This window comes from Solanum pennellii, chromosome 7, assembly GCF_001406875.1.
Source record: "Solanum pennellii chromosome 7, SPENNV200".
NCBI lineage: Eukaryota > Viridiplantae > Streptophyta > Magnoliopsida > Solanales > Solanaceae > Solanum > Solanum pennellii.
The window spans coordinates 58174822-58198255 of record NC_028643.1 but is presented as its reverse complement, the minus strand read 5'-3'; the positions used below and the strand labels follow the sequence as shown (position 1 = coordinate 58198255).

The 23434-nt window shown below is 35.3% G+C and overlaps 2 protein-coding genes across 10 annotated transcripts; one reads left to right on the top strand and one right to left on the bottom strand.

Moving 5' to 3' along the window:
* The first annotated feature begins 1511 nt into the window (after positions 1 to 1511).
* Positions 1512 to 11942, top strand: LOC107025811. 5 transcript variants are annotated; one of them, XM_015226560.2, is made up of 8 exons: positions 1512 to 1659; positions 1766 to 1835; positions 2342 to 2460; positions 8087 to 8169; positions 8801 to 8922; positions 9430 to 9594; positions 10178 to 10271; positions 11356 to 11942. In XM_015226560.2, the coding sequence occupies exons 2-8, from the start codon at positions 1820 to 1822 to the stop codon at positions 11537 to 11539; spliced, it is 783 nt and encodes a 260-aa protein (XP_015082046.1). In that variant the 5' UTR covers positions 1512 to 1659; positions 1766 to 1819; the 3' UTR covers positions 11540 to 11942. The 5 variants fall into 5 exon arrangements, with proteins under 5 accessions (XP_015082046.1, XP_015082047.1, XP_015082044.1 ...); XM_015226561.2 differs by having other exon boundaries at positions 1513 to 1659; positions 2345 to 2460; XM_015226558.1 differs by lacking the exon at positions 1512 to 1659 and having other exon boundaries at positions 1666 to 1835; positions 11356 to 11564; positions 11657 to 11942.
* Positions 11943 to 12386: 444 nt separating this feature from the next.
* Positions 12387 to 22604, bottom strand: LOC107025810 (CRM-domain containing factor CFM3, chloroplastic/mitochondrial). Of its 5 annotated transcripts, XM_027918341.1 has the most exons (13): positions 21627 to 22604; positions 20976 to 21432; positions 20748 to 20878; positions 19994 to 20344; positions 19746 to 19902; positions 19373 to 19665; positions 19209 to 19268; positions 19020 to 19106; positions 17979 to 18061; positions 17707 to 17843; positions 17350 to 17471; positions 12720 to 12771; positions 12387 to 12631 (listed from the first exon to the last, which is right to left on the bottom strand). In XM_027918341.1, the coding sequence occupies exons 1-9, from the start codon at positions 22500 to 22502 to the stop codon at positions 18035 to 18037; spliced, it is 2439 nt and encodes an 812-aa protein (XP_027774142.1). In that variant the 5' UTR covers positions 22503 to 22604; the 3' UTR covers positions 12387 to 12631; positions 12720 to 12771; positions 17350 to 17471; positions 17707 to 17843; positions 17979 to 18034. The 5 variants fall into 5 exon arrangements, with proteins under 5 accessions (XP_027774142.1, XP_015082039.1, XP_015082038.1 ...); XM_015226553.2 differs by lacking the exon at positions 17350 to 17471; XM_015226552.2 differs by lacking the exons at positions 17350 to 17471; positions 17707 to 17843.
* Positions 22605 to 23434: the final 830 nt, after the last annotated feature.

Genomic DNA, 23434 nt, shown 5'->3' with positions numbered 1-23434 from the left:
CCCCCCCACCCACCCACCCACCATTGTCTTCTCCCAAAATCCGTACCCCTCCCCCCATCTCCCACCAGCTTTTCCAAATACCCTACTCATTGAAGAAAATATGCACATACCCATTTCCCCACTCATTGTCTTCTCCAAATACATCTTGTTAAAACATATGGGTCAAGCTACACACTCTTCCTTTTATTATTAGTGTCTTTTTTTTAAAAAAAATTTTTTTATTCGAATTAGTAGATTTATAATTCACCAAAAATTAAGCTTACTCCTTTTTAAATATTAAATTCTTTCAAGAAAGATTCTCATGAATAATTTAAAATTTAATCTTGAAATGGGTCTATTTCTAAATTTCTAAAATAATTTCCATCATTTTTCATCATTTTACTGTATCTATTTTTATTCACCAAATTTAAGTTTGCAAAAAATAATTAAAAATTTAACTAAACAAGTTTTTCACGCGCGCTGAGTAAGTTAATTACACTCACTAAGCTGTGTAAGCAAAAAGTATCAACGATATTATTATATGAGGTTTCTAAGTGAAATTTCGTGCCAAGTTTAAGGGGTCATCAATGAGTTAGGCCTTGAAATAATGAATAACTTTAAAATCAACGATATTATTATAGTTGTGGTCCTGAAACACAAACCTTTTAATCTCTCTTATTATATATAGATAGATTCGAGTTTAATTTGAGCATGATTTCAACTTGTTTTCAATAGAACTTTCACTATTGTGTTTCAAAACCTTTGGGCAACATAATTTTATACAAATTTTCAGAATTATTCTCGTGTTCGGAAATAGACTTTTTTAGGGCCCGATTCTCAAAATCATTGATGAGTGTGGTTAGTTCCAAAATATTATTGTGGTTACTTATTTGGTAGATCACATTGATTTGGAATTCCAACTAAAGGAGAAAATTCAAATCTTGGAGTGATTGTTCGATTATTTGAGACAAGTGAATTTCTTTGTCCTTGTTAAGGTTAAAAAATCATTTATTTTCTTGTGGTATGTATTGTGAAGTCATGATTCTTGATAATGAATTGACTTGTTGATATTGAATGATCTAAATGCTGAACAACAGAGATAATAAAAGGCAACTTGATGTGTTGAGTGTTAATTATCCATTGATATAAAAATGATTATCTCCTCATTATTTGTGTGAATATGCTTATTTACATTAGTTTCGAGATACAGTTGTGATAAGTATACAAATAATTATAAAATTTATATATCTAATTTATTAGTTCAATTTGTTTATTTTTTACCATTGTTCTTTTAGTGAAATCAAGACCAAACCAAAAAATTATCGATTTTGAGAATTTAAAAACAAATCTAACTAAATATTAATTTTCTCAATGGATTTGATTTGATTTTTTAACCATACCATGAACAACCATAAATATCAATATTGGTTATCACGTTAGAAATTATTTCTACTCTCTATAAAAAAATAAATGATATATTTTCAGAAAATATTTTTAATTCATCAACTAAATATAAAAAAAAATAATAAAATTCTACTCATCAACCAAATAAAAAATGAATTATTTTGGAAGAAAACATTTTCCCAAACACAGAAAAGTAAAGCTGGTGTGTAATTTTTGACCTCCATCTGGAGCTTGTGTGGATTGGGTGAAGGGACAATCAATATTGTGCAGACTCAGGTAAGAAGCAGCCATGGGAATTTTGGCCTATAATGTCAATGTGGTATCCCCAAATTTTGTTCTTCCCAAAAAATCACTTTTTATCTCAGAATTTCCTCTTCCACAGATTCGCCTTAATCCCTCAAGCAGGCGCAGCATCAAACTTCAAGTAGCTTTCAGCATGACACAAAACCCAGGTGACAATTTTTTTTAGCAGAAAGACGAGTGCTTTACACAAAAATGGCTTTATGAAGTTGTAAACTAACTCATGTTCACTCTAGACTTTCTCTGCCTTAAGTGCTTCAGTCGTGTAACCACTACTGCTTACACTCACTTCTGGTCATAGTGCCTCAAAGTTGTGTAGCTAGTGCCAAATTAACAGCAGCTACTTTGTTAAATATAGCAGACACTTTGTTTCCAGGAGTCATCTAATGCTGGATTAGTCCATAAGTAATGCTTGGAATGAATAAAAAGGGGGTCAACCCTATTGAGTCACTAAACATAATTCCGGAATTTTTGACAACTTTTGGTGGAAGTCTGAGGCTCTTCTTCATATTCAATATGGAAGCCTGATACCAATTAAAAATGCTACAATAAAATCATGAATCTGGTTATACCGGAGAAAGAGGCAATGCTGATCAGCTAATAACATATTCTGTGACATTCTTCTGTCTACTTACCTATGCACGTGTGCTGATGTCAGCAGCTGTGCAGAAGAAAATTTCAGTGCTGAACCAACACAATGAGAAACTAGCCGGAGTGTTGCATGATACTGGATCTATGGAGATCGTGGTCTTGTGTCATGGATTTAGATCGTCAAAGGTCTGAACTATTCCCCTTTTACTATGATTCTTGTGCTTCACTAGCTGTTCTATTGCTTCCTTGAATTTTCTACTAATGTCATCAAGTTCAGTGGCGCTGACATAAGTTTCAGAAAGTAAGTTGTATCTAGTGCTGTAGTGTCCCACCACTGTGACATATCTGTCTTTATTTTCACCGATGCTCTTAAGCAACAATAGTGTGAGTCTGAAATCGTCCAAACAAAATAAGTGAATAAACCAGATGATGTCAGTTATTAATTAATTGAAGAGTTACATAATACATGTTGCTGGTGGGAGGTGGTAGGCATCCCATGGAATTAGTTGACGTGCCTTGCAAGCTGGCCCGGACACCATGGTTATCACAAACAATTAACTGAAGAATGAATTCTTAAAAAAAAGGTCTTGCTCAAAAAGATAATTGAAGAATGAATATATATGGTGGATGGGTTGAGGAATCAAACTAAACCAGCTTTATTTGCTTAGTTGCATTTTGATGCAGAAATGTGAGGGCTATGAATGATGTCAGATTCCCGAGTAGTAGGCTTTACTTAGATTCTCTTAGATGAGATTTTTAGTCTTTATTGTTTTCAGCATCCGTTGCTGCTTCACATCTCTGTTATAACAAAGCTCCTGTTGATTTTTAGTTGACTGGTGATTTTCCACGTTGACTTGACCTTGAATGGGGTTTATTGATATCAAGATTTACTGGTTCTTTTTGTGTAAAATAGATCTAGTTGACCAATGCCCTTGGCAAGGCACATTGGGTTATACCACTCAAGCACCAGAATTTGGCTAGTGCTCAACCTCATGAAGATTGAACAGCATCGGGTCATACAAGTACAAATATGAGCAGCATCTAGTAAAACAAGTACAAGTTTGAGATTATTTGTGTCAATATAATGCAAGTACTTGCTGATTCACCTTCCACTCTATCAAAAACAATTTTTATGGGATTTTGGGGAGAAATGGTTGAAGTGGATTGACCATTGTATAAAAACTGTTCGGTTCTCCATTTAGTGAATGGAGAACCTACTGGATTTTCCCCATCAGAAAGGGGTCTAAGGCAGGGAGACTGATACGACTACTCCTTTATCTTAGTTTCTTTTTTTTAAATAGGATAAAATATATAAGCGTAGTTATCTATAGTAGTTATAAGCAACAGTAACATTAATTGTTTCTATGTGTTAGGAGTTATCTTTATGTCAAGTATAAAGATATGTATCTAGGAGAATTTATGTAGGAAGAAGAAAAGTATTAGCATTTTCTTTGTATCTGGGAATTTGTCCACTCCATATGGACATAGTTATTGGTTAATGCAGTGTTTAAGATTCTTGCACTTTATTTAACCAGTAAAGTATTATTCTCATCTTGTTTTATCTTAGTTTCTATCAGTTTGGTATCAGAGCAGAACGATCCAATATGGTCAATACTGGATCTTCTACTTCTCAAGAAAACACTCCTAATGTTGAATCTCTTGCCAACAATTGTCTATCAACATACTATTGATTTGTTGGCAGCATAAGTTGCTATATTGAAGGCCCAGAATTGGTTGCACCCAAGAAGGGGAGACCATTCACCGGATGCGTAATGGAGGAAAATCTGCTTCGCAAGAAGAGGTAGAAGAAACTGATAGCCCAGCGTGGTCAAAATATCCTCTTCGGAGGCCACAAACAAAGGTGAAATTTCCTAGATTTAAAGGAGGTGATCCTAGAGGATGAATATTGAAGGCAAAAAAATATTTCTGCTACTATCAAACTCTAGAGGAACATAAAGTTGACATCGCATTGATGTATTCGGAAGGCGATGCTCTTGATCTCTTCTCTTGGAGAAATTGTAAGTGAACTTTGCTTTACTAGGAAGAGATTGTAAAAGCATTGGAGGAAATTTATGGTCCTGCGGATTTTCAAAATCCCGACGATCATCTTTGTAGCATTCAACAAAAAGATTGTATACAAGAGTATTGTCAACAATTTGCAAAACGTTCATCTAGGATAACAAACTAGCCAAATCACTGTCTTTTGGGGGTGTTCCTAATGGGCTAAAAAAGAAACGTAAATATGATGTTAGGATTCACAAGCCCGGAACAGCTTAGAGAGCCATGATTCTGGCACTCAAATTTGAAAATAAATTAGGTCCAATGTACAGCAATAGAGGGTCTAACTGGACCCCAACCATCATATCAAATATATGAAACCCATTACACTCTTTTGTAAACACCCAAAACAATATTAACTCTTCATTTCAAAATCCACGCAATAATGCTTTTCCCAATCCATCCACTTCCCAATCTCTTCAAATGCAAACATGGGATACCGATAGGAGAAATCTAATTGCACAAGGACTTTGTTATCGTTGCCATGAGAAATTTGCACCCAGTCATAGATGTAAAGCTGAGAAACTCTCTCATGGAGCTTAATCAATTGGAAGATGTTGACGGGGTTAATGCAACAATCGCTGGCGACTCTCGAGAATCTGACATTGCTGAAATTTCATTCCATGCTATTTTGGGACAGTCAGTTGGTTCTACAATGAAGCTTCAGGGTGAAATCAACCATAGAAAGGTTTTAATACTTGTGGATTGTGGTTCCACACATAATTTAGTGGTTGAATCCATTGTAGAGAAGCATAAGCTCCTAGTAGAGATAGTTTTAACATTTGGCGTGCAAATAGGGAATGGGGACATCATTCGCTGTAATAAATTTGCCGGAATCTTCAAATTCTATTGCCAGGTTTTATCATCACTCAGGATTATTATCCTTTTGCACTTGGAGGGACTGATTTGGTTTTTTGTGTCAAATGGTTAGCTTCTCTCAATATTATTCAAGCTAATTGGAAGGATATGTTCATAATTTTCAATTGGAAACGGAAACATTACGAACTGCAAGGAATGAGATCGGCAAATTCCACCACGACTTCCCTCCAATCTTTTAGTGTGGGTGAATTGTAATTCATGGTGGAACCTAAAAAGTTTTATTACATCAATGGGACAAAGAAGCTGGTGCTTCTTCTTTGGAACTGCTAGTTCAATGGGTTGACTGTATCTTTGAAGAAGCTAGTTGGGAGAACTATGATCTCATTGCAGATCAGTTTCTTTCTTTTCGCCTTGAGGACAAGGTGAATTTTTAGAGGGGATGCACTGACACGACTACTCCTTTATCTTAGTTTCTTTGTTTTAAATAGGATAAATATATAAGCAGTAGTTATCTATAGTAGTTATAAGCAACAATTATTGTCTGCAGTTATCTTACAATAGTGATTGTTTCTATGTGTTAGGAGTTATCTTTATGTTAAGTATAAATATATATGTATCTAGGAGAATTCGATAGGAAGAAGAGAAGTATTATCATTATCTTTGTATCTGGAGATTTGTCCACTCCATAAGGACATAGTTATTGGTTAATGCAGTGTTTAAGATTCTTACACTTTATTTAACCAGTAAAGTTTCATTCTCATCTCGTTTCATCTTAGTTTCTATCAGAGACCTACTCTCTCCTTTCCTCTTTGTCCTAGCCATGGAGGCTATAATAGTATGATGAGAGTAGCTATCCAAAACATTTGACTAAAAGGCTTCAACATCAGCAACTCTTTCGGAGAGGAAATGCAGATTTGTCATCTGCGCTATGCAGATGAGACAATTATTTTCTGTGAAGCCAGGACTGATCTGCTTGCCTTTATAAGAATGACTTAGGTGGTCTTGAAGCAGTTTCTGGTTTATCAGTAAATTGGAGGAAAAACAACATCTTTCCAATTAAAGAAGTCCCTCGACTTTGGCAAGGATATTGGGCTGTAGAAAAGAACAATCCGCAACTTACTTGGGCATGCCATTGGGACATAAACATAAAGAATTAGAAATTTGAGATGACATAATTGAAAAGACAGAGAAAAATTTGGCCAACTGGAAAGCTCATTATATCCAAGATACCTATCTAGGAGGGAGAGTCACTTTGATAAACTCAGTGTTGGACTCTCTTCCAACTTATGCTAGGTCTTTATTCCCTATACCTGCCAAAGTGGAAGAAAGACTTGAAAAACAGACAAGAGATTTCTTGTGGTTAGGGAATAAAGAAGGAAAGAGTTTGCATTTTGCCAAATGGCAGACTGCACAGTTACATAAACAAGCTAGTGGACTTGGAATCAGAAACATGGGGTTGCAGAACAAATACCTCTTGTCAAAATGGCTATGGAGGTTCAACACTGAGGAACAAGCCTCGTGGAGGGAGGTGATAGTCAACAAGTATGGGTTGAATAGAAATTGGGTCTCCAACGGACCAACTCTGTAAATAGCACTCATGGGATGTCAACTTGGAGAACAATAAGGAACTTGTGGCCTAATCTAAGTAGAAACACAGTCTACAAGGTGGGAAATGGGACTAAATCCTATTATGGAAGGAGAATTGGAAGGGAAATGAGACACTGATAGTCTTATTTCCAGTCCAATTTTCCTTGTGCACCAATCTGGAGGAAACAGTGGTTGAGTTATGGTCTACTCATGGTCCATGGATGGAATAGTTCAGAATATTACAAGTTCTGAATGGGTTCAATGGGTTATCAACGGGAAAAGATTCTATCATATGGAAACACTCTAAAGATGGAAGTCTTTCTGTTAACAAGCTAATATTAAATAGGTGAAGGAGCATCCAAGCTGTAAGCATGGCCCCTGGAAGCAGATTTGGAGGAACAAGATGCTAACCAAAATAAAGTGTTTCTCTTGGCTGGTTGCCAGAGAAATTGAAAAGGAGAGGTTTCATGTTGCCTCTTGGTGCTTTCTCTGTAATGAGGGCTGAGGCTGAGGAAACCAACAACCACCACCTATTCGTCCATTGCAGAGAGACAGCACAACTGTGGAACCTTTTTCTGGGACTAACACACAACAAAATGGATTATACCTTTAGCATGCAACAAATCTACTTAGTTGTTGGATCAGTAGGGGGGGGGGGGAGGGGCAATCTAGGAAAAAGTGTTGGAGTAAAATACATTCATGCATTTGGTAGTCTAGCTAGAAAGAATGAAATAGCAGATGCTTTGAAAACAAGGCTAATTCAATAGAGAAAGTCAAACTGAACTGCTTGACTACTTTTTATTTTTGGTATAAAAAAGGGACAGGAAAAGGTGCAAAAATTTTAGATTTTATAGGCACTTTGTAATCTATTAGCCTTTTTTGTTTTTTCTCTTGTTGGGAACCAATTTTTGGAGGTCTCCAGCATATCCTTAACGCTGTGGAATACAACATTATCTTTCTCAAACAATATTTGCAATTGATGCTCTAGATAACTATAGTGAAGTTACACCTTTGATTTGGCTTTAGTTAAAACTAAACTCTATTTCATTAAGCAAATTATCTTTCTTGACTTTTCGAGACCGGATAAAATTGAATTTAAATGTACTATAAGACCAGTCTAGATCTATTATAGATGGATACGTATCGAGGAAAGTACCTTAAGTTCATGATTGAAGCAATTACTGGCTCACTGACTTTCTTGCATAATTTAATAAGTTGAAATTTTTGGTTAAGTTCCACAATAGATGATTTTTACCTCTGTGCTTTTTATCAGTATCTGTGTAGTCTGTTTGATGGTGGGAGAGTTGTTGATGAAGCATCTAAATTTTCATTGTGTTTCTGTTGCTAGGACTTCAACACTATGGTGAACCTTGCTGTTGCCCTGGAGAAAGAAGGAATCAGTGTATTTCGCTTTGATTTCCCTGGAAATGGGTAAGCTCTTGGTACTAAAAGGAACATCTATATTATTCAGGCAATCTCTAGATTAAGAGGGAGCTTTTTCATTTACTGTTGTGAATGCTCTTTCGGTAGACTACTGTTATTGGTGTGAACAGAATCTTCTTCTTATTCATTTTCTTTTTATGAGAAAAATGTGCAATTATGTCTAGTTATAGGAGCTACTATTCAGTCTGTATTAAATCTATGGCTTCTATTTCTCCCTCATCATTGGTTCATAGTATTTACTGTAACTGCCTAAAACAATAGAGGCTTTTAACTTCCAAATAAATAATAGTTGTGAGCCAACCTTTTCCCTAAGGGAATAAATCATTATTCCAACAATGTGAGCAGGGTTGGTCATAACTCTAAAGTGTCTACATTCTAATGCTTTTCTTTCTTGATTTTCTTGTAAAGGTAGTAAAGTAAGAGGAATACAGACCTAACTTGAGGTCACTGCAATGGGTCAAAAAGCAAAATCTTACATCATTTCTATTCCATAATTCTGTTTATACTTCCACTCTCATCATCTTAGCTTTCAGAAATTTGCTGTCCCAAATTTCTGTATGCAGTGACTAACATTAGTTCTTTCACAATTTTTGGTTGTACATTATCAACTGCTTTCCAGTGAAAGTGAAGGTTCATTTCAGTATGGTAACTACTGTAGAGAGGCGGATGACTTGCATTCTGTGGTTGAATATTTCAAAGGAGCAAACCGCAAAGTAACAGCAGTCCTTGGACATAGTAAAGGTGCGTCAACTTTTGCCAAGAGTTATATAGTATATTAAGAGTATTTTTGTGCACTATGGTAAAGAAAGAGGTTTTGCCCGCGAAATTATTATGCTTTTGGTTTTTATTTATTTTTTGGTGATATCTAGATGCGACAATAGGATGCGATTATACCAGCATTAACACATCAGGATCTCATCAGAACTCCGAAGCAAGTGTGCTTGGGTGAGAGTAATACTACGACGGGTGATCCCTGGGAAGTCCTGGTGTTGTATCCCTCCTTTTTCCTTGAACCGTGGGTCTATCGGAAACGGCCTCTCTACCTGTAAGGGTAGGGGTAAGGTCTGCATATAGTCTACCCTTCCCAGACCTCACCTGTGGGATTACACTGGTTATGTTGTTGTATCTGGATGTGATAATCTTCTCCCACATAATCACATTGTGGCTCTTCCTTCATGAAGGGTTTAACTATTATCATTTTGTCATGTTCATGTATGTTGACTAATTATCAGAAATAAACTGTTGCAGGAGGGGATGTTGTGCTTCTATATGCTTCTAAGTATCATGATGTTCACACAGTCATCAATTTGTCAGGCCGTTGTAATCTTGAGAAAGGCATAGCAGAGCGCTTGGGGAAGGACTTTCTGGAAATAATCAAGAAGGAAAGCTTCATTGATGTTAAAAATAGAGCAGGTAATGACAGTAAATATTTATCCTGCTTATGGATATAAACATTTTCCCCTTTCGCCAGTAGAGAGTGGAATTCTTCGTTTCGTCATTTATATAGTTAATGTTAATTCAGATTATAGAGAATATTGAAATTGATAGAAAACTAATCTCAATTTGGGAATGCCACAACTGCCCCTGATTTTCTTGATTTCTCTATCATGCCAATGTTTTAACAAGTTTGACATCTCAAGAGCGATAAGAGTCAAAACGCACAATATCTACTGGTTTATCCCCCATAGTCTGTTCTTGTTTACTTTTAGGACTAAATAGCTGAGGAAAGTAAGAATGTTTCTATTCTCAGCCATGATGCTTTATATCTAGTATTACCTTGGTCTCTCTTTGGCTCTTGAGACCAAGATGCCGATGAACTGTAGTATTTAGACTAAGGCTCCATTGACAAGTAAGAACCTCTTGCTCAGTATGTTAAATGATTATTTAGGCTTCCATAGCCATTTTCTTCTCCATCTATGGAGTTGGTTTAGCCAATGACAATGCATTGTATTTTCATTTCTTTGGAGAGCTAAATATATTATTTCTCTGTTCGTAGGAAATGTTGATTACCGTGTTACCGAGGAAAGTTTAATGGATCGACTTAATACAAACATGCATGATGCATGCCTTCAAATTGACAAAGGATGCAGGTTGGACTGATCTTATTCCATTATGTCTATACCGTCTCTTTGCCATTGGCATCTCTCTAGGTATAACAGACTCGCTGCAAAAACAAAAAAAGGAAAAGGAAAATAAAGCCACTGCTGTACTTTGTGGCATTTACAGTTTCATTTGCACTCGTGCAAATGGTTTTTCTTACAGTGAATTCTATTCAATGCAACTTTAGCAAGAAATACTCAGAAAACTTTGCTCTCAATAGCAAGACAACCTCAACAAAGAGAATACTAATAGAACAGCTGTCTTGCTTTCAGCAAGTTGTTACATTCATGAACAGTTAATCCATCTTAAGATGTTATCTCAGAATCCTAGTGCTTATCTGCATCTATTTTTCTCGTTCTTAACTACAAAATAATGAGAGACATGACTTTCTTCTGGAAGATGGAGATGTCAATGGAAATTAGGAAACACAAGAAGAAAGAGATCTGTTAAACTATTGAACTTGAAAAGCTTGAAGCTTTCCTTAATGTTAACTTGTTTCTTGGTACAACCAGATTTACCCCTTAAGTTTATATCATTTTGTTCATGCAATTTTTCCCATTTTGTTTCACTCCCTTTCAGTCATTTCTTCGAGTATAGGGAGTAAGTTCTGGGAAAAGAACAGGTCTGCTTAAGCTTTGAAGTCGAGATGCTTAGATCTATGTTACCAAATAGGTGAAATTCTTTAGTTTGCAGAATGGAAACAATGTTGACATTCACTACATACATGGAATGCAGATTCCTTGGAATAGACTATTTTAGGTCATATAGTCAATAGACTTTAAGAAACTATAAAAAAGCTAATTTCCTTAAGTCATAGAAGCTTCAGAAGATTGACATAGTGAAAATAGTGTAAATACTAATAATATATATTAGGATTGTATTTTTATTGAATTGAGTTGAAAAAGCTGAAGGTGATGGTTCTAACTCACAATTGAGGTTGTTGTAACATAGCATTCTAACCGCGCTTTGATCTTGTCGGTTGGCACTATATTTCTGGACTGATCTATTCACCTTTAATGCATCAATGACTTGATCATATCTAGGGCACAAACTGATGAAATTGCATTTGTACAGGGTATTGACAGTTCATGGGTCTGCGGATGAAATTATTCCAGTGGAGGATGCTTTAGAGTTCGATAAAATCATACCGAACCACAAATTGCATATCATTGAAGGAGCCAATCATTGCTATACATCACACCAAGCTGAGTTAATGCCTGTGATCTTGCCATTCATAAAGGAAGGTCTGCAACACTGAGAAACAGAACTAGGACACCAGATAGGTACTTTGGAATGCTACTATTGTTGAAATTCTGGGTTTAGGTGACCATGGGAACAGTCTGTTACAATCTAACTTGTGCAAATGAAACTACAGGCAGGGTTTTGGCTGAATTTGTCTGTGTAATTCAGAATTTGTTTCGCCTCACTACCAGGGGATTGATTCTTCATACTAGATGTTGAACTTCAGTATGAGATGAACATCTGTTGCACTTCAATGACATTTGGATTTGTATCTTGAGCTTGTAAAATAAAGGATTGCAGAACTGCAGACCCCCACATTTACCTTTTCTATGATCACTATTTCTCATGTATAACAATACTACTTGTTTCACTTTTTGTGACAGTATTTGAACCAATATAAAGTTGAACTTGTTTATCTACCTACACGGTATATTAGTGAAAATCCCAAAATACAGTTGAACAACACTTTATCATGCTTAGGATATACAAAAACAAGAAAGGAACACCACTATTTATAAATGTTGGAAATTCTTCCATAGATTAGAGAACATTGGTTGGTGGTTGTAAAATTTGATTTTGAGTGGATAATTAGTGGTAAATTGTGACATTACTAGTTTACAGGAGTTATACCAAAATATAAATACCACTGTCTTACCAATTTATACCCACTAAATCATAGACTTCTAATATTAAAATGCACAACTCCAGCACGGTATAGTAGCGATACCAGAAGAATATATCGAAGTTTAAAATCTAAAAGGTTTAAGGAATTTGAACTTTTGGAAGTTATGAAAGTCATATAAACATGGAAATTTTCAAATGTTTTGAAACGTTCGAAAATGGATGTCAGAGAAATTGGGATAGTAGTAAGAACAACAAAATCAATAACAAATTTTACTTTCAAGCTTAGTACATTATTCACATTTCAGGATTGTTGTACTGTACACAGCAGATAAAAATATTTAATCTACACAAGTCAGGCTCTTGCAAGAAATCTGTGGGCAGACAAAGCAACAAGTTGTCTATCAGACGTGCGCGCGGGACGAGCTCACATTCAAAAATTAGTAGATACCATCAGGTATTATGCGCCTCGCAGCTAAAAAGGGAACTGCAGAATTCACACATGATAACATGTCATTTGGTGATGCCATCGAAAATACATGTTTATGTAATGAGACATCAACGTGAATATTCACCTCGACTCTACTCTATACTCTACTGCCTCCGAAGGTACAACTTCGCTTCGCCCTGGATGGAAGAAACATTGTTAGTCAGGAGAAGCAACCACGAAATTATACTTCATACTTAAATGATAAGTTGGAACCGTTTTGGAGGTCACAGTTAGTTAAAGAGTGTCCAAGAAACTAGCACAAAGGGAACCCGCAAGGGTGAACAGGTAGGTTGAACAAGGGGTCTCAAGTTTGATCGAGCTCATCGCATGAAGCTTGCCTAGTGTGGTTTACTTCTCCTATGTGTTTGTGGGCCATTACGCTGGAGCGAGGTTTATCTATGCGCACTCGAAGGGTAGCGGCTGTGGATTCCCTTGTCATAAAAAAACAAGAAGAAAAACTAGCATAAAGAAAAGGTTAAGGTGAAATAGAAAACTATACTCATCGGAGAGTAGGAAATGATTGTTCACATAGCAGAGCATGCAAAAGAAACACTTCACAAAACAATAAATGAAAGCAACATAACTCATCATGAGTTGCTATGAAATAAGGGGTCGTTTGGTACAAAGATGCATAATACAGGGATTACTACCGCATGGATTAGTAATGAAGGGATTAGTTTTTATCAAGTGTTTGTTCATTATTTCCCACCTAGTCTTGTGTTTGGTTTAAAATTCTAGAAAAAAATTATTTTCTATTATACCCTTGAGTTATTATGAGATTTTATATTTCATTTAACTAGTCAAGTTAAATACTAAAATATATATTAAGAAAATATTATTAATTTTGAGGTGTGATATGTCACTATAGAGATCCTTGATAGCACGGTATATTTCTAATTTTTTGTTGGTCAAAATATATCTTAAACTTAACATGAATTCAAGGCTACTTAAATTGTTCAAATACACGAAGCTTATTTTAAAAATAAAAAAAATAGTTCAAGTGATCAATCGATGAACTATATTCTTAAAACCCCCCCCCCCCCCAAAAAAAAAAAAAAAAACCCAATATGACAACTCAAACATGGAGAAAAAAATATTATTTTGTTAAATCATCAAATTACATGGAACAAATTTGGAGAATTTAAATGAATATTTATAAATATTCTCATATAAATAAAAATAGAACATTAATTACAAAAAAAGAAAATAGAAAAAAAGATTTGGGGATAATATAGTCATTTAGGGGTCTTATCCAAGGATTGCTAAACCTTGGATTAGCTATCCCTCCCGTTCCTACGGGATAAAATAAGACCTTGTATGAGGTATAACTAATCCATGGATTAGGTTAAATAAAGAAACCAAACAATGTTTTTGTTGAACTAAATTTTAATCCATGAACTATTTTGATTAATACCTCCTACCAAACGGGTCCTAAATGAACAATGTAGTCATTCTAGTTCTCACTTCAAACACAAAAATGAAACTAGCCAGTCCCCAGTTTATTGTGTAACGTCACTTACTAGGACAGGTCAAATTTCACCAACAGATCCTTTTCCTTTTGGGGAAAAGGACAGATTTACCCCCAAACTTTAATAAATAGTACGTCTATGCCCTCCGTTATACTTTCCATTCACATAAGCCCTTGCCGTCCAATTATCAGTACACACATGCCTCTCTCACTAACGGACCCTCATATTTTACACGTGTCTTAATCCTAATCAACTACCCATTTGACCTTCTCTTTAACCCACAACCCGCCCCATAAACCCAATACCTACCCAATTCCCTCTCAGATATACCCTAATTAAAAGACCCAAATCTAACAGGTCCCGTTCCTATCACACAAAACCTAGCCTTCATCAAGTTCGTCAATTTCATCGCGTGTTCTTCCGCCACGTCTTGGTCGATTCATCGCATCTTCTCAATTCAACTTGTTTCGTCAAAGGTACTCAAATATCCCATTCGATTTCATAGTTTTCTTGTTTTGTTGTTTTCGATTTGCTTTAATATGTAGTAAATTTGTTGTTGCGTAGTGTTTTTCTTTATTTATTATGTAAATATGTGTTTTATAGTGAAAATGAAGTACACTTTATAGGGTTTCACGTTCCAAAAAATGAAGTTCGCGTTCTAGTTATTGTGTTAAGAAATGTTTTTTTTTTTTGTATTCATGTCTTGTTTGTTTGGTAGTCATTTTTTTAGATATCCTTGACTTTGTCTACTTTATTCCACTACTTTATTTTTTGTTTGTATTCATGTTGTTAATTGTGGACCACTTTAAGTTTCTATGATTTTTTTTTCATATTCCCTTAACTTTGTCTACTTTATTCCATATGAAATAATACTTGTTTATTGTGGACCACATCGAGTTTCTGTGATTTACTCATTTATGCTAACAACTTAACCGACTTATACTCAATGTCACTTAATGACTAATTAACTTACTTATACTAATGTGACTGACTTATTGTCAATATCACTTAATGACTAATTAACTTCCTTTAATTCTAATGTGACTACTAAACTATGTCAATGCCTTCTGTTTTCATTTGTGACTGTCTTACTTAACTCAGTTATACTAATGTGACTCAGTAATTACTTTAGTCCTAATGTGACTAATAAGCTATGTCAATGTCTTATGCTTACATTTGTGACCGTCTTACTTAACTCACTTATACTAATGTGACTAACTTATGCTTACTAAATGTGACTTATTTACTAACTTGCTTTAAATCTAATGTGACTAACTTACTTCAATCCTAATGTGACTTATTTACTATTGTTACTTAGCTATGTATAACTCTTTGTAGGTCATTATCATGGTTGAAGGTACCATATACTTTAATCATGGTGGTGAGTGGCTAACCACTGGACCACATTATGATAGAGGATGAGTTCATTATTGGAAAGTGTATGATCCTGACCTATTATCTTTTATTGACTTAGTGAATGAGTACACTAATAAGTTAGGTTTTGTTGGTGTGCAAGAACTTATTGTACTTGCTTCAACTAGGAAATATTTTGAAATAATAGGCGATGAGGGAGTTAGGACCTTAACATCTTTTATCTCTACTGAGTATAAATCTATTTACTTGTTTGCTACTGAAGATTGTGAACTGTCTATTGACATAACTGATATTGTCATGCACGTTAGGTCATTTCTACTTTCACCAATTATTAATGAGGGCAAAAAGTGAAGATGACAGTAATAATTGTACGGTGTTTAGCTGTTCAGATTTGATATAGACGAATTAGAAAATCTTGTTACTAAAAAAAGAGGAATATAACTGATAGTTTGCAAGATTATAAGGAGTTTAGCCTATACAAAACCATCACTTATATTCCTCTTTATTTACAAAATTTTCTAATTCATTTGTATCATAATATGAACAACTAAACACTATATCGTTATTATTTTCATCTTCACTTTCACTACAGTCATTAACAATTGGTGAAAGTAGAAATGACCCATCATGCATGACAATATCAGTTACATCAAGAGACAATTCACAATCTTCAGTAGCAAACAAGTGAATAGATTATACTCGGCAGAGATAAAAAATTTTAAGGTCCTAACTCCCTCATCACCTATTATTTCAAAATGTTTCCCAGTTGGAGCAAGTAAAATACGTTCTTGCACACCAACAAAACCTAACTTATTGGTGTACTCATTCACTAAGTCAATAAAAGATATTAGGTCAGGATCATTACCCTTTCCAATAATGAACCCATCCTCTATCATAATGTGGTTATGGACTGGTTAGCCACTCACCACCATGATGTAAGTATATGATAATTTGAACCATGTTAATGACCTACAAAGAGTTATGAAATAACATATGTAAGTAAAAGTAGGAAAATAGGAAATAAGTAAGTTAAGTTAGTAAATTAGTAAATATTAGTAAATAACTCACATTTAGTAAGTTAGTCACATTTAGTAAGACAGTTAAGAAAGTCAATTAGTAAGCATAAGACAATAAGTTAATTAGTAAATAAGTCACATTCAGCAGGTGAGTTAAGTAAGACAGTCACAAATATAAGCACAAGGCATTGACATAGCTTAGTAGTCACATTAGATCAAAGTTAGTTAATTAATCATTGTCACATTGAGTTAAGTCAGTTAAGAAAGTCAGTCACATTAGTATAAGTGAATTAAGTAAGACAGTCACAAATGAAAACATAAGGCATTGACATAGTTAAGTAGTCACATTAGGATTAAAGTAAGTTAATTAGTCATTAGTATAAGTCAGTTAAGTTGTAAGCATAAATGACTAAATTACAGAAACTCAAAATGGTCCACAATAAACAATTAAACAAGTATTATTTCTTATGGAATAAAGTACAGGCAATCTGAAAAAATCACAGAAACTCAAAGTGGTCCACAATTAACAAGACATGAAACCAAACAAAAAATAAAGTAGTAGAATAAAGTAGACAAAGTCAAGGGAATATGAAAAAATGATTTTACCAAACAAACAAGGCATGGATACAAACAAAAAAAAAACATTTCTTTAGCATAATAACTAGAACGTGAACTTCATTTTCCGGAATGTGAAAACCTATAAAGTGCTTCATTTTCACTATAAAATGCATATTTTACACAATAAATAAAGAAACAACAAGAAAAATACTACGCAACAACAGATTTACTACATATGAAAACAAATCGAAAACAGCAACACAAGAAAACTATGACATCGACTGGGATATTTGGGTACCTTTGACGAACACAAGTTGAATTGAAGAAGACGCGATGAATCGACCAAGACACAACGGAAGAACACGCGATGAAATTGACGAACTTGATGAAGGCTAGGGTTTTGTGTGATAGGAACGGGACCTGTTAGATTTGGTTTTTTTAATTAGGATATATCTTAGAGGAAATTCAGTGGGTATTGGGTTTAGGGGGCGGGTTGTGGGTTCATGGGTTAAAAAGAAGGTCAAACGGGTAGTTGATTAGGATTAAGACACATGTAAAAAATGAGGGGCCGTTAGTGAGAGGAGCATGTGTGTACTGATAATTAGACAGCAGGGGCTTATGTGGACGCAAAGTATAACGTAGGGCATAGACGTACCATTTATTAAAGTTCGGGGGTAAATCCATCCTTTTTCCCTTTCCTTTTTAATCGTTAACCAACAGATCATTTTCTTTTTTTTGGATGAATGACAAATGATTTCACAAACAGATTCTTCATTGGAGGATATTCTGCACCTGAATAATATAGATGGATATGATGTTTACTCACACTGAAATCAAAGTTTAGCAATCAACCAGCAATACCAGTACCAGAGTGTGCAAACAAACATTTTCAACTTCAGATGTGCTGACAATATGTTCATATCTTACCTGCAGCCTCAGTTGAGCAACAGTTCAACACCATCTTTAAAAGCATTCGACTATTACTAGTTGTGATCCTCCGCATCAAATTGCTGCAAATGGATCAAAAATCAATATTGGTGCAGTGCTAATTAAGAATACAAATGGGCTGTTACAGTAATGTGAGCGACACAATTCATGAAATATTTCCAATTACAGTCTAAACTGAATAGAGCGAAATGGATTTAGATGATTCATATAGCCTGCCTGAGCTAATTTGCGATTGAGATATCAATATTGATCAGGTCTAAAGAGGAGATCAGGATAAAATTCTTTTCCAAATTCCAAGACATGGAAGAATAAATATTTTCTAAATACCAGAATATTAAAGCAAACCAAGTAATTTCAATAGGGAACATTCACCACGAACGTAATTTCATTCAGTATGACGTCCTCAACTGCCAACCGAGTACCACTTGCATCAATTTTGGAAAACCTGCACTTTGACGCCAGAACTATGCAGCTTTTTATGATTTTGTAGTGTGTTTTCCAGTTTCAGGAAACAAAGAGGGCTGAGGGGTGGGGAAGATTAATTAGTGGTTTCGATCTTCCTAGCCTACCTGCTGCAAGTGGATCAACATTTCATACTGGTCCAGGGAATTGATTCAAGAAAATTTTCCAACTACAGGCATCTTTTTAGAAAAGGGTTCATAAGGAAGAAAGTTAAGTCAGTCAGCCAATTCGAAAGTGAAGATCATTCTAGTTTAAGAATGGATTAGCATAGGTTAATGCTAGTATAGCACAAATATCACTGGGGCACCCACATATTCTACAACTAGTTGAATAAATACCCACTTCCATAAACTACACAGCAGAGGTTCAATGCATTCCTTAGGATGTCAAAAGTTCAAGGTTTCTAGTGTATCAGTGTCTTTTTTCTTTATCATTTTCTACTCTACTTGGAAAGAGGTGTCCCTCTGTTGAGGCTCCTCTTACCTCTAACGTGTTAGTCTTTTAGCTATGTCATTCCCTACTCTACTTTCAAAAGAGTACTTTAGACCCTTTTATTACCTTTTCCATATCATCCTCATCATCAGATGCATCTAATCTCGAGAATAAGGTTTCCTCATCAATCTCCTCAACCATCTCCGTATCTTCCTGCAGATTTTTCAGAAAGACAAAATAAACATGAAAGCAAGAGGGGATTTCCAAGTCTAATGGTTTCAAAAATTTATTTCCAAAAGAACAGGAATCTCATACTAGCTCAGACTTCAAGTTTTGAATCTTATCCTGCAACTCTGTTATGTGATGCTTTAGTGCCTGGAAGAATTTTCAGCAGACATCCATGAGGTGAATAATCTCAAGATACCAGAGACATAGAAACACATCTACCTGTGAAATAAAATTATATTAGAATATATTACCTCACGTCTTTGGAGTTCAATTGAACGGGCCAATGCTTGTCTCTTAGTCAGAAGATTTTTGGGCCTGAATTCATTAGGACGCTGGTAATTTTTCCCACGATAGAGTATAATTGCATAGCCTTGGGTAGTCTTATCTATAGATACCAAAAGGCCACCACTTTCAGCCTCAAGAGTAATTGCAATGTGTTTTATTTGTGCTGCATTCCTCCTCTCCGCAATGATCTTCACAAGCTCCCGATATTTCCAATGTAAATGTATATTCTCTATAGTTCCATCAAAAACATCTCGCCTCCCTGAACCGAAATGTAGAAGTTATGACTAATGAGCTCTATCCTGATAGGATCTATCAGATTGAACAAGTAGCACCGCGTACCTAGAAGCAGAAAGGGTTTCATGCTAAGACCCATTTTGCGGAAAAGAAATCTTTCCTCAGCAGATAAAATTTCCAAATCAGTAGGCAGCTCAGATGGTTCCCGATTTTCCTGCAATTTTCGTAACATATTTTCTGCCTTTTTGACCTTGCCTTTTGCCTGCAGATACCAGTCTAATATTATACATAGCAAATAGGGAGAAAGATCCATTTGCACAACATTTTTTTCAGTTTTATTTACAACAACTTACAAGGGCTAGCTTCTCATCAAGATACTTCACCAGCGAAGCATGCCTTGCTACAGCTGCATCTCTCAACATTTTCTCCCTCTCCTCAATACTAGGTTGGTTTCCCCAGCGTGAAGTGGCTGCCATAGTTTCAGAAAGTGTTCCAGCAACCAATGGTCTTTTAGGAGCTCTAGTATCAGAATCAATAGAGGTTGCTGCTCTTTGCCGCACTTGTTCTTCTTGATCCTGCAAGAAGTCACTTTTTCTCTCTGCTTCTTCAAGCGCTTCTGTGACACGAGGTGACAGGAAATCATTGCCCCTGTAAAAGACAATATAATCCTTATTCCTGGAGAGTAGTGTTCCTCCGGTCAATACCTGTTGAACAAAGAAGATCTATTGTTGGATTGATTTAAAACTTTTACTAAAACATACTTGATAAAGAAACAAATTTGAGAGTCACAATGGAACATACAACTCATGTACTCAACTGAAATTTGACTAAAAGATATGGACTACACCACAATACATATTCCAAAACAAAATTGAGAAAATGATACCTTGCTAAAGCAGCTAACAATGTAATGGCTTGGAAACTAAGTGCCGGAACGATGTGCAAGTTCAAAGAAAAAGACAGTGAAATCTAACTTTTTTTCATAATCGTTTTTCTAATTATGCTTCCGGCTTATTTTCCTTCTTTTCAACACTTGCTAGTTCTGCTTGTACTTATCATGCAGTCTTAACTCTCTAAGAATATTTGTAGCGAGCTTTATCCATTCACCTTAAGTTCTTCTGCCATTCTTTCATTGCTTGTGTTAAGCACACCACGTTTTATGGCTATCTTGGCAATAGCGCTTCTTCTCCAGAGTTTAACCATAGCTGCAGCTAAACCTTGCAATTGTCTGTTCCTTCCTGAATGAAGCAGACAATAGTTTTGAGGTTAAAAAAATTGGAAGTTACTAATTCTTCAATAAGAGAACAAGGAAACATTAAACCCCTGTCCATATACCTAAAGCAAAATGAGGGGGGATAATTCTTGCAGTTCTGCGTAGGTATGTCATTTCTTTATTTTTTAGGTTAAGTTTAGCTCCATAAGGAAGACGGCGAAAAGGAGGTCTATATCCAGGAACAACAGCAGGCAACAGATCAGCATCAACAGGCATTGGCCCACGACCCGACCAATCTTTAAATCGTGGACCAACTTCATCCAAAATCATGTTGAGCTCGCTTAAATCCACTATTTCTTCACCAGACAGATCAGTGGAACCATTTCTTGGCCTTTCAACAGCTTCATTTAAGCATTTGACTCCAAGGCTTTGACAACTATCATCGTTTGGATACTCCGATTCATTAACATCATGGATTTTTGAAGTAAATGATTGTACACAAGGAAGCTTGTATGATATTCCTCTGTATAACACTATGGAACTGCCTGATCTCCAAATCACCAATCCTCCTGTTCTATGCTAACAATGTGCAAAGTATAATACACATAAGAATTCACAATATTACAATCTACAGAACTGGAAAATATAACTGTTTATGGACAACATATTAGCACTAAAAACTTCAAAGTTGACATATTCTGAGAAGAGAAGTTTTTAACAATCTCGGTTGCATTTGCGAAAGGTTTTACAAGAATGAATAGAAATGTATGTACCTCTAGAATATCATGTGTCCTCTTCATATTATGAGAAGGAGCACCTTCAAATCTCAATTTAACAATCTCATCCACTTTCCACTTGTTCTGAATGGAGTCAACAAGTTCCTGTGTTACACCACCTGACCCAACCTTTATTCTCTCCACCATCCTCAATGCTGCATTCCTAAGCCTCTTCAGTTGAGCCTCAGGCATCAATTTCTCTGCCAATTCTGCATTACTTTTTCTCAACTTGTCACCTTCCCATGGCAATCTTACTGACTCGTTAGCATAAGTAATCCCCTTGTCAACATGGGCTTCAACTTTTGATTCCAATTTGATATCTTTCTCAAAATCAGTCCCATCAAAGTTTACTTGTTTGTTTAAAGATTTTTGCTCCCTACTTGACCCAATATCTTCACAATTCTCAAGAGATTTATCAAGACTGCTGCTTTCACCAAGCTGAGATATTTTGGGTTGTTTTCCATGAACCCAGGGAGCTAAATTAACCTTAACTCTTGAACCAGAACTTACTGAATCATTCACTACTGGATTTTCCAACTTAGAAATCTGCACTTGTGCTTCTACAACTTCTTCTACTGATACTGAATTCCCTTCTTGCCAAGGGAATTTCTCCCTCAATGAAGTGGGTTTTACAGACCATTTATCTTGAACTTGTTTAACAAAGCTTGGTCTGGGTTTCCTCTGCTTCTTTATCTCATTGATTTGCTTTTCTCTGTTCGAATGAATTGTTTGGGGAGAAGAACAATAAACTCTAACTACACTTTTAGCTCTACAACTGTGCCAATCTTGAATTTTGGGTATGAGTATTGAAAATTGAAGCTGCTTCGAAGAAATGTAATCAAACGAGAACGGCGTAGACGCCATAGCGGCCATGAGCAAACTGTATGTTCTTGAATTCTTATCGCCAAGTCGCCATAGCACTTGAACACACCAAAAATATAAATGTTAAATGAGCCCAATTTGTTTGGTAACCTTTTTTTTTTCTAGATACAACAAACTGCATAAATAAAAATATTAAATTGGGATGAATATTTTAAAATATTTTTTAATATATTGATATAAGAGATATTATAATTTATAGGATGTTTTGTATTAATTCAAAATAGATATTTGTAAATTTTAAAACATTAAATTGATTTAATTAAATTTTATTTTAAATAAGTTGAACTCACATAATTTTCTTATTTCTTAAAGAAAAAAAGAGAGTATTTTGGTAAGATTTTGACAAATAGGTTATTTAGACAATATTATTTAATTTTATACTAAATTTTATTAAAATCTTGTTTTATTTAGTTCTCCACTTTGATCAATTTTAGATATGTGGTCTCCATATAAATGTCCGAAGTTCATAAATTTTCTCTTTTTTTAATATTCTAATTTTATTTATTTAAATTATAGAAATATAGTAACTTGTTCCTCTTATTGCTTTACTGTATCTTTTTATTTTTATATTTTTTTAAAAAATATAAATTTTATATTCTTATCTTTGAAATAACTTTTGTTGAGTTTAACATTTATCGTAAGTAAACTGTAACGACCTGTTTAGTCGTTTTGAGCAGCAGATTTTATTTCTGGAAAAAACTGTGTGAGTCGACGAAACCCACGACGGACCGTCATGGGCACGACGGGCCGTCGAGGGGGTCTCGTTCCAAAACACTTAGAATTCTGAAATTTGGGTACTGAAATCGACTCTCTGAACTTCGTGACGACATGGCAGGACGGACCGTCGTAAGCACGACGGACCGTCACAGACTCTTCAAGGAAATTGAGTCTCTGAACTCTGTGACGGAGCAGCAGGACGGACC

What these genes read in the sequence shown, in the direction of transcription:
- LOC107025811 (XM_015226558.1), top strand. Translation starts at nt 1,673, where the DNA reads ATGGGAATTTTGGCCTATAATGTCAATGTGGTATCCCCAAATTTTGTT. An exon ending in ATGGATTTAGATCGTCAAAG is followed by an intron (nt 2,461 to 8,086) that starts GTCTGAACTATT and finishes TTCTGTTGCTAG; the next exon opens with GACTTCAACACTATGGTGAA. An exon ending in TGATGTTAAAAATAGAGCAG is followed by an intron (nt 9,595 to 10,177) that starts GTAATGACAGTA and finishes CTCTGTTCGTAG; the next exon opens with GAAATGTTGATTACCGTGTT.
- LOC107025810 (XM_027918341.1), bottom strand. Translation starts at nt 22,502, where the DNA reads ATGGCCGCTATGGCGTCTACGCCGTTCTCGTTTGATTACATTTCTTCG. An exon ending in TTGATGAGAAGCTAGCCCTT is followed by an intron (nt 19,903 to 19,993) that starts GTAAGTTGTTGT and finishes TGGTATCTGCAG; the next exon opens with GCAAAAGGCAAGGTCAAAAA. An exon ending in TTGAACTCCAAAGACGTGAG is followed by an intron (nt 19,269 to 19,372) that starts GTAATATATTCT and finishes AAATTCTTCCAG; the next exon opens with GCACTAAAGCATCACATAAC.